Source organism: Sylvia atricapilla, chromosome 10 (assembly GCF_009819655.1).
Source record: "Sylvia atricapilla isolate bSylAtr1 chromosome 10, bSylAtr1.pri, whole genome shotgun sequence".
Lineage (NCBI taxonomy): Eukaryota > Metazoa > Chordata > Aves > Passeriformes > Sylviidae > Sylvia > Sylvia atricapilla.
Genome location: NC_089149.1, coordinates 8140633 through 8158699, shown reverse-complemented (window position 1 = coordinate 8158699; position 18067 = coordinate 8140633). Strand labels below are relative to the sequence as shown.

At 40.9% G+C, this 18067-nt stretch overlaps 1 protein-coding gene across 2 annotated transcripts in view; it reads left to right on the top strand.

Annotated features, from left to right (window-relative positions):
* The window catches only part of MCF2L2 (MCF.2 cell line derived transforming sequence-like 2), a 154286-nt gene that overhangs the window by 96399 nt on the left and 39820 nt on the right, over positions 1–18067 (top strand). For both annotated transcript variants that reach the window (XM_066325797.1, XM_066325798.1), the window contains exons 16-17: positions 16619–16685; positions 17826–17941. In XM_066325797.1, coding sequence (XP_066181894.1) covers positions 16619–16685; positions 17826–17941 — 183 coding nt within the window. The remainder of the gene's footprint in view (positions 1–16618; positions 16686–17825; positions 17942–18067) is intronic.

Below are 18067 nucleotides of genomic sequence, written 5' to 3'. Positions count from 1 at the left end.
GCATTCAAATTCAGTGGAAAAGCCACTACAGTCCTGTGCGTTGTGTGATTTTATAGAATCACAGAATCATAGATTTCTCACTGACTATAAATATCAAACAAAAACTCATTGTGTATCTCCAATTCTTTCACATGACTCTGATTGATCTGAATCATGCCTGACTTCATCATTGACTTCATAGAAATTTAACTATTGCATATCATGACAATTAGGGTCTGTTTGTCACTTTGCAACCATAAATCTGACAACATCATTGTGAGGCGAGGAATTGTTTTCTTTTCACACATAAGAGAGAAAATAGAGATAAGAATACTGTTGTCAAGGTCACCCAGCAAAAGTAGAGCAAGGGTAAAACCTGAGCAGCTGATCACCCTATGGAAGGATGTGTCGTTTTGCAATACAGGTTTTGTTTGGGAAGCTTCAAGGCACTAAGGAGTTTTTCACTTGATCTCTCCTTTCTCCTGTTGTGTGTCTTTAGTATGCCTACATACTTTATAGCAATCTTCTGAGACTTCTCATTGTCTGTTTGATTCTACAGTAAGATGAAATATAATTCTGTGCAATCTTCAGTTCACTTTAGAAGGAAACGTTTGTAGGTCATTGTGGAAATTCGATGTCTTATCTAAGCAGTGTTTAAATAACAATAGAAATAACCTTGTAAACAAAGCATCATTCTTTTTTCTTACCAAAATGATAAATGTTGATTTCTTCCCTAGTTCACACATATGGTGGGGTTTTTTTTCCATACATTATTCTTATTTCTTACTTTTAAGTGTAATTTCTGCATTATCTGCGTCTGGATAATGCAGCCCCCAGAAAATACAGCTTCAATGAGTCACATTCTCAAAATCAGGAGATAACTTTAAAATTTAAGATGTGTTTATGTGGGAACATCATTCAGACATAATTACAAGATTTGAAGAACCGGGTCCATAGAAAACAAAGTCAGAGATATTTCAATTATTGAAGAAAAATAACTATTTCTAATCAGCACTGCACAGAAACTGAGATTGTCTTACAGTTGTGTCCACTTTTTTCCTGAAAAGTGATATCTGCTCAAAGGCTGAACAATTTTTTCCTTTGCCCTCATGAATGTCCATCTTGACTGACCTGGATTTTCTCCAGTTGATTTCACTGAAGTAATCACACTTCATCCTGCTTCTGACCCAAAATTACTGTAGGAAATTTCTAGCTGTATCTCTTCATAGGTTTTGTTTTTCAGTAAACAGAATGTAAAATGTTCTCTTCCCTTCCCTTCCCTTCCCTTCCCTTCCCTTCCCTTCCCTTCCCTTCCCTTCCCTTCCCTTCCCTTCCCTTCCCTTCCCTTCCCTTCCCTTCCCTTCCCTTCCCTTCCCTTCCCTTCCCTTCCCTTCCCTTCCCTTCCCTTCCCTTCCCTTCCCTTCCCTTCCCTTCCCTTCCCTTCCCTTCCCTTCCCTTCCCTTCCCTTCCCTTCCCTTCCCTTCCCTTATTTCCCTTCCCTTATTTCCCTTCCCTTTTTTCCTTTCCACTTTCCCTTCCCCTTTCTGTTTCCTTTGTATTAAACCAAATCATGTTAGGTCCTCTGCTTAGATAAAACTTATTTAGAAATTAAGCTCCACCTTTTTTTTTTTTTTTTTTTTTTTTTGTTTTTTTTTTTTTTTTTCCCCCAGTGATGTTGGTAGGAAGAGTTTTTCAGAGCACCACCCTTATTCGTTTATAAATTACATCTTAAACATCCTTACTGGGCCACATCTGGCCCACTCAGCCCTGGCAGAAGTGCTGAGCCGGTTGTGTCTCTAAGCCAACAGAGCAGGAGGCAGCATCTCTGGCTGGCTGTTCTGAGAGGCCCCTCACACGCGGTTTTCCCCAGGAAAGCTCCCCTGGCTGCCATCACACTGTCCTGCACGGACAGGCTCAGGTCCCTGGGCGTGTAGAGAGAGCCAAGTGGTTTATCAGTGCGAGGGGAGTGGATGTGGGACAGTGCAGTCAGTGCAGTAGGGATGGGGGTTTAGGCAGGTGGATCCCTGTGACACAAACAGCCTTTCCTTTTCGCTCACTCACTCAGACCATGGGGCAATATCAGCCCAGGCTGTGGGTTTGATTCCTGTGTGGATCACTCATTGGCCTCACACCAGCTGGAGACATCAGGCCCTATTTCAGAGTAAATAATGTGTTAATCAGGTTCAACAGAACACGAAGAAACACCTAGATGTTACAGTTTTGTAGAATGGTTTGTAATTCCTGCAGATTTGTGTTCAGCTGCTGTGCTCTTATTGACTCCTACTGTATGAGCAACATGTTTTAGCTGTTCTTGCCCAGTGGAAGAGGAGAGATCTCCATAAAATACTTTGTAACACAGGAGCCTACTTACCAGTGAAGTATTTGTACAAGGAGGTTGGGATCAGAGATCTGTCATTTAACTCTTCTGAGCCTTTGAATCAATGAGGAGCCCTGAGGAAGCCACACAGTGCACTCAGAGGGGTTGTGCCAGCTGCTTCTGGCCCAACTGCTGCTATCTTCATCCTGCAGGCTCATCCCAACAGGGTGGATTGGCATGATCCAACAGCACCTGTTGTATTGTCCAGTGCAGCCCAGTATAGTCCAGGCCCAAGATTCATAAGAGGAGATATATTCAGTCAATGGAGAGACAATCTAAAAATTCTGAAAGCACCTTGAGGCACTTCCCTGAAAGTCTTTCACAGCCACATGACTTTGTGCTTAGACTGTAAGTATAACAGAGCTAGGCATTTTTGACAAAATTTTAAGCAAGGCAACCCTTTCTAGTTCATTTGCACAAGTGGCTGTAGGCAGCCTGTTCCTGTAGCAAACTGGCCAAATCCATGGAATCCTAACTACTGCATTCCTTAGTATCTTAAATGCATTGACTACTTTGCTGGGATATTATCCAATTGATGTTCTAATGTTGTTGTGGGGAAATGACTTGGTCGGGTGTTCTGTGGTGTGATTTTATGACTAGAAATCTGATTCATAGATCTATTCTCAAAATGGTTTCACAACCAATCTAAGCTCATTTAGGGCTGCTGCTGCACCTTTTGCTCTCTCTCCCCACACTCACCTCATGTAGTCCCCCTTTTACAGGGCTGGCAATTGAGCAGCTAGTATGACCTCTTTTTTTTCTTTTTTGTGAGATTGGTTTTGAGTTGGGTCAACTCCTCTTGCTCACCAGTTTACCTGAGTGTGCATGCTGGTGTACACTCACTGTCAAATGTGAGGAAGGGGGCAGGATGGAGTGACTAGGAGCATGCATGGATGAATGGTTATTCCTTTATAGTTATGGAGTGGATAAACTGATCAAGAAACTCCATTCAAAAAGCTGATATTGGCAATCCCCATTAGATAGGAAACTGAAATTCCTGTAAGTTTGGAATATTTTTCTGTTTGGTTGCTTTGGATCTGGTAAACTCAGCATTTTTCTAGTCCGCCTTGCAACAAGGGCTGGGAGACCACTGGGCAGAGTTAGTGCTTCATTTTGAAAACACAGAATATGACATCTGTTCCAGGGCTTTCTGATCATAATTTCACTGTTTTCATGAGGTGACCCCAAAATCTTGCATATGGTTTTGGTGTTCTCAGTGAGTGGTCAATATGGCCTTGACAGAGATCACTTACAAGCACAGCAATGTGTATCTTGAAGTGATTGATGTGTAGTGGCAGGAGTTACAGTGTTATTCATGTTCCATCTTCATTCAGGTCTATTACTGCTGAATAATAAGTTGAAAATTGCAAGGCATTGGTGGTTTTGTACTCAGATGAGGCATGTCACATAAGCAGTATAATCCCTGCTTTCTGAATTAAATTCTCATGAGACAGTAACCTCTCCTACATTTATATTCAGATAGAATTAATTTCATGAATGACCAGTTCCAGGGTGTGGAGTCTGAGGTATCATTTTTGTGACTTTAATGAAAGAGAGTCAAGTTTAAGAATAAGAGGTAGCCTCAGTTATCACATATGTGTAGAGCACTTCTGTACACATGCAAAATAGTCTCCAAGCATGTACACAGTCCAGACTCACTGCTTGTCCTCTCAACATGCACATAAAATTTGCTTTACATACTGAGGAAACCTGTGGAGCATCTAGGATCACTTCTGCACGCCAGGAGCCAGTTCTCACTTTGCGTATTCACATCCTGGAGTGTGCAGCCTGTGTGAGTGAAGGTGTTGGTGCCCTTAAATCACAGGTTCCAATTGTACATTTGGATATTATTTAAATTTAAGAATACTTTAGATTCAGTGTATCTTATTATCTGGGTCGGTGTTATTGATCTAACAAGGGCTGGGGACCTCCATAATTGAGTCTGTGCATCACTCTGAGCATAAATGTATCACTGAATCATCAAGTTGTGTGGGTAGAGCAGGACAGCACTTCTGCCCTGGGTAAAGAATTAGGAGCTATTTTCAGAATGAGAATATTGTGCCAGAGCCCTATTCTAAATCAGCATAGCAAAGTTGTGCTGACATTAGGTCTGGGAATTGCTAAATTTAGGTGTGGACTGGTGTCAAAAATACTGGTAGCTCAGGGAGTGCTGCTGAAAGCTTTGGTGTCCAAGTGCTTATTGTAATCATCAGAGCTGTGTATGGCAGGAGAGAACTAAGTTTCCTGATTTCATTAACTATTGGCCAAAGACGCATAGCTTCTACAGGAGGCAGAGATAAATATTAGAATCATAGGATAGTGTGGGTTGGAATGGTCCCAAAAATCTTGTAGTGCAACTCTCCTACCATGGCCAAGGAATCTTTCACTAGAACAGGCTGTTTAGAGCCCCATCCAGCCTGGTCTTGAACACTCTCAGGGATGAGTAATCCTCAGCTTCTCTGGGCAACAGGTTCCAGTGTCTCACCACCCTCACAGTAAAGAATTTCTCCATGATATCTAATCTAAATCTGCCTTCAGCCAGTTTAAAACCAGTCCCCTGTGCTGTGACTACAGGCTTTGGTAAATGTCTCTCACTTATAAGCCCCCTTTATATTTTGAAAGGCCATATAAAGGTCTTCCCAAAGCCTTTTCTTTTTCAGACTGGACAAAGATTTTCCCTCTTTACATGGCATAAGTAAGAACCATTGCAAAGGTTTCCATTCAGTGTGTAAACAGTATATATAACAAATTTCATAGAATAGTGTAATATAAGACTTCTGTTACAATTGAAAGGTGATTTTGTTGAGTGTTACAGTAGCACCCAACAGCATGTCTTTCCAGTCTGATTTCCAGGCCCATTAAAACTTCCAGCTAGTAGAGGGGAAGACCTTGGAGTCTACATTTCAAAAGACAAACCATGTTCTTGCCTTTATCAATAGGCACAGGGAACTGTTTTCTTTCACCAGATTTAATGAAAGTTCAGTCAGCAGGAGAAATTTCAAGAAGCCACAAGTCATTTCTTGTTTGCCATCATCTCTTTCAACTTTTACAAAATCTTTGTTTTCAGACAAGTTTCCCTGTTGGGCAGATTGGCTCCAGCACTTACAAGTCTAATTACAGCCTAAAGGGTTGGGAAGATCTTTGAAGTGAAGTGTATGCTGCCATGTGGGGAGATCTGGCTGCTGATAGAAATCTGTGTAAAATAGCAAGGGGAGATGTATTCCTACTAGAGTTCCAAATATTTCTGGGAATTGGGAAAATTATTATGAACAGGAGAAAAGAAATTCTTATTGTTACAATGCAGTAGTTGACTGGGTGTTCTGGAGGCGTCCTGGAGTCCTTGAAGTCCTTGTGTCTTTGCTCCTAGTGAGTCTGGGAGGTAGAGAAAAGCTGAAAAAAGTACTCTCAGTGTGTTTTCTTACAAAATTTGCACTTAATCGAATATCAAAGAGCATTTAGCAGTCACTTCTGCTATTATCTCTCATACCTGCTTACTATTGGATACTAGGGTTATTTTAATGCTCTTCAGAAATTCCAGGAATTCCTCAACTTGTTTTCCATGCAGTTGTTCTGCTGCCTGTTGGCTCGGGGCAGGCTCCTGGAATGCAGCTGGCCACATGCACATCCTGGGTGATTGGTTTGGTTTAAGCCCATGGGGTGATTAAGATCAGAGGTATCTTCTGTCTTGTCCCCTGTCACAGAAATGGGTGTGCTCCACTACAAAAGAACTGAAGACTTCTGCAAGCACATAGTCAATGGGCAGCAATGTCGCTCCTGTTCCTCTGCCCATCCAGGACAGGACTAAAGAATCTCCTCTCTCGAAGCCCAGATCCAGCTCAGGGTTTACAGAGCACATGCAAAGAAACGCAGCTCTGTGCTGGCTTAGGACTGGATGCATCTCCTCTGAAGAAGCACATGTGAATTTGAAGTTGTGTGTGTGTGTTTCTCCCCTACCTCTAGCTTGTTCACCTCTCCATAAAAACCTGACTTTGCTCTGATATAGCAGGTTGGCAGTCCTTAGCCTTTATGTATTTGCATGAAGGACCCCTCGAAATCCCAGGTAACACAGGCACAAGCCAAGGACCAGAGGAAATTAACCCTGTTTTCAGGGCAAACTGATGGATGGGGAATGAGAAGGAGAGGCACTGGTGTGATTTTATACCACCTCAGTTCAGGTGGTGCTCCTTTCTCTGCAAAGGGCAGAATAGTGACATTCTCCACTCTCTCACTGAAACCTACCAGGAGCAATCACACGTCTCAGAGTGTAAAATTCTCCAGACAGCTGCCAAAGCCTTCCCTTTGCACATTCACACCAGTTTCAATGAAATCTGTTTTAAAACTGTAGTTAAAAACATGCAGCTCCTGTATGTCAATTAGCTCATGAAGGAATGCTGAGCACTTCACATTGTTATTTACAACAGCACAAAGAGCATGTCATGTTGCCTAATCAGATGTCATTGACTTGCACCCACACTGAACTGATCTAAATAATTGCACGGTTTGCAGGACAGCAGCAGACAGGACAGAGCAGAGAGATCACTCAGTGGCACGTAGCGAGTGATTCAATGGAGCAGTGATTTATCAATTGCACTGTGCTGACTTTACTTCCTGCATTTAACAAGTTGCTCATTAACTGGGAACATAACCAGTAGGTTTGGAAGATTTGTGACGTAATCATGTTTAGATTTCTGTATTCACCTCTGAAAATTCATGTGGATTTTTTCATCCAGCAGGAACATTTTGTCTTTGTATGAGTCTAGAAAGGAATTCTGTTTTACATAGTATGACTTGTCTGTCCAGCAGCTCCTCTGTAGACTCTGCAAAGTTCCTGTGCATATGCAGATTATTCAATATAATGTTGCTGATCTTTCTCTGTAGCTTCTGTTTGGAAGACACTGATGCTTTATTTGCATTTCTAGTTATTACAAACCTGTCTTCAAACACTGTTCCCTGGTTAATAGCTGTGTTGGACAAACTAGCATGGAGAGTCTTGCCTTTATGGCACCTGACCTGCATTAGAGCTAAACAATGTGGCCCTGAATGTGCTGTTCTTGGTTAAAGTGCCTAAGTTCTATTAGTCCGTGCTGGCTCCCCCAGTAGTCTGTCAGGCCAGACTGGCTGTGTGGGCAGAGGACACCAAGAGCTCCAACCTCTGTGTTATAAATGCCTATTATAAAGTTGGCTTTTCACAAGATGTGTGCTATATGATTAATAACTTTGTGGTAAGGATATAAGTTTTGATTTCTGCTGTTAGTAAAGAAAATTAGACATAGTGGTAGTAGTGACATAGTATGCTTAAACTGACTGTTTGGCTGGGATAACATCCAGTGAACATTTTAAGAAGGCTCTGCTATTGATACACCAACTATCAACATCTACCATCTGAAGAAAGCATGGACCAAGGCCCAGTCTGGAGGTGATGATGAAGACACAACCAAAAAACACGCAGCTCTAAAAAGGCGGACCCAAGGAGGGGCCATGCAAAACAGTCCCTAGAATATAGAAACTAATTTATGAAAAAATATGAATATTCAACAAATTAATACAATAGAAAGGGTATTTTAAAAAAGTCTCTGAAATAGCAAGGTGTGGACTTGGCTGAATGCCAAGTCACTGGCCATCTGTACTTTGCTTTTTTATCTCCTAATTGTCTTATCTTTTATGAAACCTATTTCTTAAAATTCACAAAAAAAGCGAATCTCGTTTTTCACACTCTGTAAGAGCCATGTCTGGTGCAGTGCTCTTACCTCTGCCAGGCAGCTGTGCCCAGCCCCAGATCTAACTACAAACACTGGAGTGGCAAACAAGGCATTTCTTACATAGGCAAGGTTTGTGTAAGACCTGCAGCATCCACTGAGGTTGATAAACCAAGCTCCCTATTCTTCTGGGGCAAAAAGAAGAGGAATGGCTGTCATGGATGAGCCTAGACATATCTCTGTCCCATTGTATTATCTTGGGATTATTGGGATAATAATCCATTAGCAGCTGCTTAGAGAAAAAAGTAAGAAACCCAAATGCTGGGTGATATCCTTCTATTTTCATGCAATCTGCGATTATGAGACTTTCTCTCTGAGTTTCCTACTGAGTAAAGTGGCCCTCTGAACACATTCTCTAGCTGAAGTCTCTGACAGTTCTCTAAAGTTCCTTTCTAAATTTGGAATATCTTCCAAGAGTGTATCTTCCTCTTTCTCTAAGTTTATAATTAAATTCTGCAAGCAGTGTTTCAGGGTGTGGCAGACAGGGTTGCCCAAAGTATAGCTTAGTAAATGGATGTGGAGGTTGGAGAGAGCTGTGATTCCCAGTCCCTGCTGGGTGGAGTATGGCAGCTGCACATGGCAGGATCCTTGCCTGCCCCTCTGGCCCAGATTACTGTGGCTGAGGAAGTGTGACACACAAAAGTTTGTCCTCAGCCGTGGCAGTTCACAACTTACTGACTGATGTAAATGTGCCAAGAAGAGATTAACTAAAGCATAATATGTGTTCCTGTTACTCTCATAAACTCCATTTGAGCTTGTCAGAATTTTCTCTCCCTGTTCCATTGCCATTGTCACATAACTAACACCTGAATCTATTTCTCCTAGGCCCCAAAGAATACTGATTCTTGATAATATTTAAAATCAGGGCCCCAGATACACTAGAGTTTGGGCTGGAGGACCATGTATTTTAAGTCTGGCACAATCCTGTGTCCTGTTACAGGAAGAAGCAGATTTTGTAGGATGGAGTTTCCTTAGGGTCACGTCTCAGACTGAACCCACAGAACCATAGAATCATTTCAGTTGGAAAGGACCTTTAATATCATCAAGTCCAGCTGTTACCCCAGCACTGCTATAGCCACCACTAAACCATGTCCCCAGGTGTCACATCTACACGACTTCAAATTACCTCCAGGGATGGTAACTCCACCACTTTCCTGGGGACCGTGTTCCAGTGCTTGAAATACAGACCTTCAAAGGATGAGGCATCATCACCAAACCTATCCTCTCAATTCCAAGCACAACATGACCTTCCCTGGTCAACCTTCTCCAACATAAATTCAGGCCTGTCTGTAGGATCAATTATTATTAATTTTACTAATGAAACTAATTCTCAATTCTACCCAAATGGCCTTACAAAGTCTTGCAGAACAAAGCTATCAAAGGCAGATCTGCCATGAAAATCAAAACCACTGATGCTCTTCTCCTCCTGAGGAAGTTGGCCCTTCAGGATAGAATTTGTTTGCCATTTGCATGAAATAAACAATAGTTCTGTGTTAAGCTTTTGCATCCCAATCAAAAATGGCTCTGTATGGCACAAAATGTCCTTGCAGGGACAGGAAGGTGGCAACTGAGTACAACAGGCATGAGACATGTAAGTCACAGCACTATGAGAGATGCTCTTCAGAGATGCTCTAAGAGATTAGGGTGATCTAGGAATCTGTAGGGAGCAGAGCCACCTGTCCCTAAATCCTCCCTTGTCCCACCAGGGCACCCACCAGCAGGGATACCCATCTGAGACTACAGAGAACAGGGGAGAGAGGCTGTGGGCATGGTTTAGGTTTAGGTTTATTTAGAGCCTGAGCTTCAACAGTCAACATAAATTCTCAGTATGAACAGTGTCCATTAAGTTTCCTTTAACCTACTTCTGGGTTTTATATCACTGGTCTTGTCTGTCTGAAAGTTCTGGGGTTTTACCACTGTAAGTTTTGCTGTTATTAAAAAAGTACTTTACCACCCTGTGTGGGAAAATCCACAGCATTGTCAGTCCTTATCAGATTTCTTGCTCAATGAGGTCAACTGGTATTTGGATATTTTTGTATTGTGTCTACAAAGGAACAGAAAAAGCATACAGCATGTAATCTGAAAGTAGTTGCTGTCGTAAAAGTCAGGTCGGGCATAGAAAAAAGCTGTTAAATATTTCTTTCAGAAGTCAGAAACTATTACATATCTAGAATTTTACCTGCTCTATTTTCAACTTTTAAGAAAAAAGCAGCCAGGAAGAAATTACTGCCAGGACACAAAACCCCCATGAATTTCCCACATGAGTAGGATGTGCAAAATCTGACTTGCTTCATTTTAGAGGCCTTATCTTTTGAATATCAGCTGTGACTGATACACACACACACATATATATATGTATCTCACTGATATATATATGTATATGACTGATATATATTCATAAGGTATGTTCTAATCATTACTAGCTAGAAACAAGTATGAGAGTAAATGTCAGTGTTAGTATATTAATTACCTTTACTTTTGTGCCTATGAGCATATATTTATATTTCTACATTTTAAAAAGCAGTGAGCTTCCTGTGTTGGCTGGTAAACTTAGGTAGCCATACTGGCTTCAGTTCAGCAGATCAAATCCATCCTTAAGCAAGTGTAGTGAAGAATTATGTCATCCTCCTCTGTCCTCACTTTAAATCCTTTATGCAATATGGTTTGTTGCTGTACTAGATCTACCTGACCCAAGGAAATCACCACATTTTCTTTTGACTGGGTAATATTTCTAAAGAAGAATACTGAAATCTGAGTAATTACGTTAATTCTGTGGCCTGAATATTAATATTCATGATCTCATGCAAACAAAGAAATGACATGGAAGTCTGCACAGTGTGGGAGCAACCTGTTAACCCCCAGTGTCCCAGTTACATCAGATATTTCACAAGCACGTGTGTGTAGTAGTTTCTATGGATCTCAGTTTACTACCAACCTACTACAATCTGCTAGGATATGACCTAATACTAGTGGCTCTTAGCAGTTACACTGTTTTTGTATATCAATTATTCAGCTGCTCCTAGCCAATTGATTACTGAATGCTGAGGTATTACAGAGCTAAATATATTTTTATCACCAAACAGAAACAGTGCAGTTGCGAGATTCAAACCAAAATCATGAGAGGGACCTGATGGGTAGTTCACAAATATGGGTAGTTGACTAAATATGTACACAGCTATGTGGTCTGTTATTTTGGACCAGTCTGTAACATCCACATTGTCTAAAGGTAGCTCAAATTTGAGTTCAGAGATGCATCTTTTCAGTGTAGATGTACAGTTGAGATGAGAAACAACTCCTGTGTGACTTTTAGTCCTCTATTCATCTTATTCCTTTCTGTAGGTGATTTAATTAATTTAACTCTCCATTAACAACTATGCTCTGATTCCTATAATGTAGGTCAACTAATTAAGATATATAAAAATATTTCCCCAAGGTCATTTGTTTTGGGAACAATGAATGTGGGACAATTCCTTTTATGTGAAGAGTTCAGATAATTTCAGAAGAAGCAAAATATTATAAATGGTGACTTCGGTGGTGAAATATATTTCTAACAAAGATGCAGTCCTTCTGCTCAGAAGAACTTCCATGACAGCTGGAGCAAATCCATTTGACATTGCAGCAGGCAATTACAATAACTTCAGTAAAGGGCACTAATTTTGAGATGGGGTGGAGTGTACTACTTAAGCTCCTTGTGCTTCTCAAAGTTGCGTAGTCAGGTTTTGTTTGCGGCCATGAAATGTACTATAAGAAAATTATTGTTCTTTCGAGACTTTTTTCTCATTGGGGGAAAAAAAAAAAAAAAAAAAAAAAAAAAAAAGGAGTACATGGCAGAGAAATCAGAACTGCTTTCTGTATCAACTAATATATACTGTATCGATTAACAACGAGATCTGTTGAAACAAGTGTACTTATGTCCAGAATGATCTTTTATTCCACTTTAGGGGGTAAACTACACCGACTGGCTCATTACTCAAATTTCATTTGTTGCACAACCTCAGTTGAGAATACTTTTCAACTGAAAAAGGCCTTTTTAGCACCCTGAGAAACAAAGAAAAAAAAATTCCTCTTACATGCACTTTTGTAGATGGGATGGAAGTTTCTTCTACTCAGCTACTGACATGCTGTCGTTTCTTTTCATTCCATAGATCGAGATAATTTAGAGATTTTATGATTAGACCAGTCTTAGAATTTCTTGTAGTGATTTCTAATTCAAAACTGGATGTGCTATTTATTGCTGATTCTGTTTCAACTGCAACAATGAGACTTTCATAATATACTACCTACAAAGAAGATAGCATTGCAAAAAAATACGGTTTTGTTAAATTTTATTTACATTCAGAAACAGAAATTTCACAGTACTTAGAAGCAATCAGAGTGCTGGACCAGGGAGATTTTTACGACTGTGCTCATTTTTGCAAGGCAGTAAATTATTCACTCTGACTTCCCTTAAGTCCAAGTCCATCCAGTGTTGATATTTTTCTGTGTTTATGTTTCCATTACACTGCACAGGTTCTTTCAGTCCTTACTACTACTAGAAGTTTTGCATCTACAAGAACCATGTGTTTTTGTAAGACAGGTATGGAGAGCTCATGCACAAGCGCCATTTCTGCTGGTTCCACACCTGTCATGCAGTCAGGTTTTCTGCAGCACAAGCTCACTGGTTTAATTCTAATCGATGGCTTCAATTTCTCTTCTGGGATAAGACTCCTTATCAGGACAGGCACGTGTGATAGCAAATCCTGGCATAGAAACAGGATCTGTGAGTGGAGGTGAGCCAGTGACTTTGTTAGGGAAACACAGCCACATGGAAAAAAAAAATCCTGAATTAGTTTATATTGTCATCTGAGCAGGATGCACAAATAGTAACTGTATGAGGACAAAGCAATTGAGGTTTAGCCATAGGAGATATTAATAGGTTGTGGTAATCTCTAGATAATATTTCTGCTTAGTGTTTCATTATATTTGATGGGGTTTTTTAAGGCAGCACAGATCACAGCAGAGAAATCATCCTACCAAATTATTGTGACAGAGACTTGGAGAATGACCTGACACCCTTGGGGAGCTTGGCCAACCATTCAGTTATGTTTCTTTTTCCTTCTCTTATTAAAGAAGAAGGAAGGAGAAAGAGTTACTGAGGTGAGGTGGTCTGATATGCTTCATGGTCCCTGTGCTGAGGACCTTCCAAGAAGTGTGCTCTCAGTTACCCAAAGGAGCCAGCTCAGATAAATACCTACTGACAGAGTTTTGTTGCAGCAAAACAATACAGTGCAGGGTGAGTTTATACTTATAGCAACAACACTGCTAATTGCTATTTTCACAGTCCAAAGTGATATAAATAGCTGCCTTTGATCTAAATACCAGCACAGGCAGGGGCTGATAGAGAAATGCATCTCTAAAAGTCAAGGGTGATAATTAATACCAGAGTTTACCTCAGTTTCAAGGTTTCACTTACAACCTTGGCTAAAAACAAGTCTTTTCCCAATGCTTTGTTGTCCATTGCAAGTCCTACATTCTCACCCTTGCTGAGGATCTACCTCTGTGAAATATTTTTTTTTTTTTTCTTCACTGCACCATGGCATGACTAACTTGCCATAGAGACAACACTATTGACAAAGCAGAAGTAGTTTTCTTACTACTTTCTCCTTTCTTACCATGCATATTGTGCCGGCACTTCAGGGCTTCTCAGAGCTGGGAGTGGTGGAAAGTGGCTCAATATGAATTCACTAGTGCTGCAGGGGCACAGGATATCACTGCTGCCTGAAGTGAGAAAAACCTGCCCAAATGACGCCTCTGTAAAATCCCCCTTGTGGGAAATGTGGTCTTGGTGTAGCCAAGGCCACAATGTTTCCTTAGAAACCCAGGTCAATCATCCAACCAAATGTGAGCAAGTCGATGCATCCTAATTAGTTTCCATAGCAAGAAGTTTCCTTTGCTGGAGGAACATCTGACAACATGGTATCAGTGAGTCTGTGTGTGATCCCTGCCACAAACACGCTCTAATTCTGCCAAGCCGTGGTGGCAGCAGGGCCCTGCCATACACAGGGCTTTGCCAGGTCGGTGGTGGCTGAGCTCCCTCTGCTAGGACATGTTTAACTCCCTGCACAGAGGGAAAGCTGGCCGTGACCTGAGCAGTGTTTCACATCACTATTTCCATGTTGGGAAGCTACTGAGTCAGGTATTCCTGGGACCAGAATGTTCTACCTTTGGCTAATGCTGCTGGTTTAGGGAATCCCGGTTTCATTGGGGAAGGAGCAAGTATACTTGAGGGGAATGAAGTTTTACTAGCAACAAGGATGCCTACAGATAGGAGCTTAGGGATTTCTCAGATTCTGACCTTTAGGTGAGATGCCTAATCCTTTACCATCCCTGCCGAGGTGGCCTGTTTGCTTGGGGGTGATCCTGGTGGGGAGTTATCCTTGTGAGAACTGCCCATAAACTTCAGCCAGCTCAGAGTTTTGTTGTGTTTGGACTGCTGCCATGCAAACCTCAAATTCTTGTAGAATTTCTCTGAAATGAATGAACAATACAGTGTGGAAGTTCTCCCCTGCCCCTTTAGCTCACACATCCCAGTTACCCTAGATATAACTTCTAACCCAGTCATGCATGTCAAAGGGGGAAAGGGAGTGGGAGGAGCTGCCTGTGACAATAATCCTGTCAATTGCTGCCTCATATTTTTGTTAAATGTCATACTGTTAGCAGGTGTGTGCTGAGTTTCCCTCATTGCCCATGCCAGTCACAGAGCAGCTCCGCTCCTAGCACCATCAGCAGTGGAACATTTTGGGGGTCTCCCAAATTGGGGATCCCTGAGGGGGAGCAGCGAGAGTCACCAGGACCTCCCAGGCAGTGCAAGAGTGGCCAATGGGACCTGAGTGTGGCCAGGGGAGGACTGGTACAACCCTCACCCACTGCCCTACTTTGTGCTAGACACTGCAATTTAAGGCATTATGTCAAGACAGTTATGAAATCCCAGATATTTTATAACAAAATTTGAAACAGAATGGAATTTACACAGAAATTCTGTTAAATAGAATTTAAACAGAATTTGAATTTAATTTCAGTTAAAGGTAAGGTCTAGTTTTCTCAGTATTTATAATGTTTCTCAAGCAGTGGTCCATAAAAAAGTAATAGCCTTTGAGGCCTGAATAAGTAGTCCCCAGCTAGCCTACAAAACCACATTTCCTTGAAAAAGGACTGGGAAAATCCAAAGGAAACCAGTAGCCTAGTAATTTTGTAGTAGCCTAGTATTGTTTTAGTCAATGCTTTTGCCTTTCAAGCTACAAGCTGAAATGTGGCTATTTTATTTTCAAGTGCTTGGCCAAACCATTCAAACAAGGCTTTATCAGAAGTGGGATTTTTTTTTTTTTAACCTCAAAAAAGGACATAGTAAAAATTTGTGGAGAATGAGGAAATCCCCTTATAGTGGATGCGAGAGTACAGATGTGACTCATGAAGGGCTGACAGGGTCTGGCTGATGATGTGACACACAAAGCCAGGTAAATTGGACAGGCACTGTGTGCAGGGAGGTGCTGGATGAATGCAGGTGCTAGTATTGATCCCAAGAGTTGCCTACACTTTACCAGCCTCAGACTGTGTGCTGCTCATGGCTGGCCACACTCCAGTTTCTCTAGACATTATTCCCTAGTGTCCTTCTGGGGATGTGTTTTGGCTTGAGGTAGCCGTCCTTAAAGACTCTAGAGATGCACAGGCCAGGAAAAGAACACCAAGTACTTGTCCTTTCCTACTGCTCAAACCTCTGGAGGAGCTGCCCTGACAGCTTTGTTCATAACAGTAGTAAAGACAATACTTTCTTGATAATACGGGATATTTGATGCATAAAAACATGAGAGATCTAATGCAATTTTGTTTTAAATTTTAATTAGTTGTTTGTCCAAAAGTGAATTGGTTACATTCATGTTTCTTTGAAGTAAGTCAGGCATCTTCAAGATATACGTCTTCAAGTAACCTAGGAGCATTTAACTAATATTAGCAAAGTCCAAAACATAGTAAAAGTATTTTACTCTAATCTCCTTTCATGTTTTCAGACTTCTGACATCATCCTGTTGCCTCTTTCTGCATTGTATTAAAGGATGGAAGTCTAGTCATTGATTTTGTTTATTTTATAAAAGGAATGAAACAGAAACATTAGCATAGCTCTGAAGTATAGCTTCATTTTATTGAGTATTAGTTATTCTTATAAGAGAATTCTTTTTTTTTTCCTTTCTTGGGAATTTATTTTTTTTTTCAGTTTGCAGGTATAAAAATGACAAAAGAATACAAGATGAAGTTTAAAATGAGCTGAAAAAAAAATTGCAGTCAAAGATGTGTTTAGGTCTTTTAATCTTATCAACAATGCACAATATTGAACAACTGAGAAATGACCTTCAGAGGGTTTTTGTGTCTAGTTGAAGACGTAAGCAGGAGTATGTAAGGAATAGCATTGTTTTTTTCTTTCACAGTGTTAACGTGCTTGGTTAACACTATGACTCTCTACTTTCTTGTCTTTCAGCCACATAATCAATGAGCTGATAGAAACAGAACGGGTTTATGTAGAAGAACTTCAAAGTATAATAGAGGTAAGAAACTCTTCTGAAATTACTTTTTGGTGCTTAACCTCTAAGTCATCACTGCAGGTGCACATCCTTCATGGGCTGGACACTCCCACCTCCTGTTTATAACACACAGGCTGTGTTGACAAGATAGCTCAGCCTTGAAGATGGAGAATGGGAGGGATGTTTTGAACATCCTTCCTCAGGGCTTAAAGGAAAAGGCACCTTCTCTGGCCCAAGCCCATAGAATGACAATTTGCACGGTTCTGAAAGTTACAGACAAAGAAAGAGTAAACAATATCTTTTCAAAATATTACCAATAGGTCTTAGAAGCAGCACCTTTGATGTCCATGGAGCCAGACACTAAATCCTGTGAATATACGTTTGGAAAATGATTGAGAAAAAGGAAGGCACCCCTCCTGCTCTTTGTTGTCCATGTTGTGCTTGAATACAGAAAAAAAACAGCTCATGCTGCAAATATAACTCTTGAGCTTTTGAAATTGATAGGATACCAGCATACTCAGTGTGTGTGGAGTCTGAGGTCCTTAATCTTTGGGAGGACAGAACTGAGTAGGGATAAATCATGCTTATATTTGGGTGGGACTTTAGGGACATGTGGTCGATTCTTTTATTGCATTTGTTCCATGGGAGCTAGCAACTCTGGTAATTGATATATTATATCCTGAGTTAAAAATCAGAATGTTCTTCTCTCAAAGTTATTATTGAAGAAACAATCCAGTTTTTACAAGAAACAACAACAAAAAAAAGTCAATCCAAATACCACAGTTCAACAAATAAATCCAGATTAACTCTTGTGCAGTGAAGCAGGGTAGCAGAAAGATATTTGTCTGTCAGTCTTAGCAGTCTCTGTCCCTACATGACCCAAATGGCTTTTGAATTCTAGAAACATAATTTCATCTACTTTTAATAACCTTGTGACCTGTTCATTTGCAGTTAAAATGTTTGCGTAGTTACAGGGGAAAATCTCTGGGGAAAATCAGAACCATCAGAAATCCATGGGAGCAACAAAGCAGCAGGCATGGGAGAATCTTTGTTTGCCCTGTAGAGAACAAAAGCACATGGACTTTGGGGCTTTCCAGTGCCTTGAAAACAGTACTTCTTCCCTGCTGAAAACAGACTGGATTTATTTTCCACTTTTCTCTGCAGGGGTACGCTTCAGAAATGGACAATCCCAATTTAGTACATCTGATTCCATCTGCACTTCAGAACAAGAAGGAAATTCTTTTTGGAAACCTCCCAGAAATCTACTATTTCCACAACAGGTACATGGGAACTGGTGGTTGTTCTGCATCCTCTGTTGCCACCGTCATGTCCAGTCCTTTTCTGTGGGGTGTTTTTTCATGCTCACATGTACACTGGCAGGAACAGTCATCCTCACTTGATCCCTC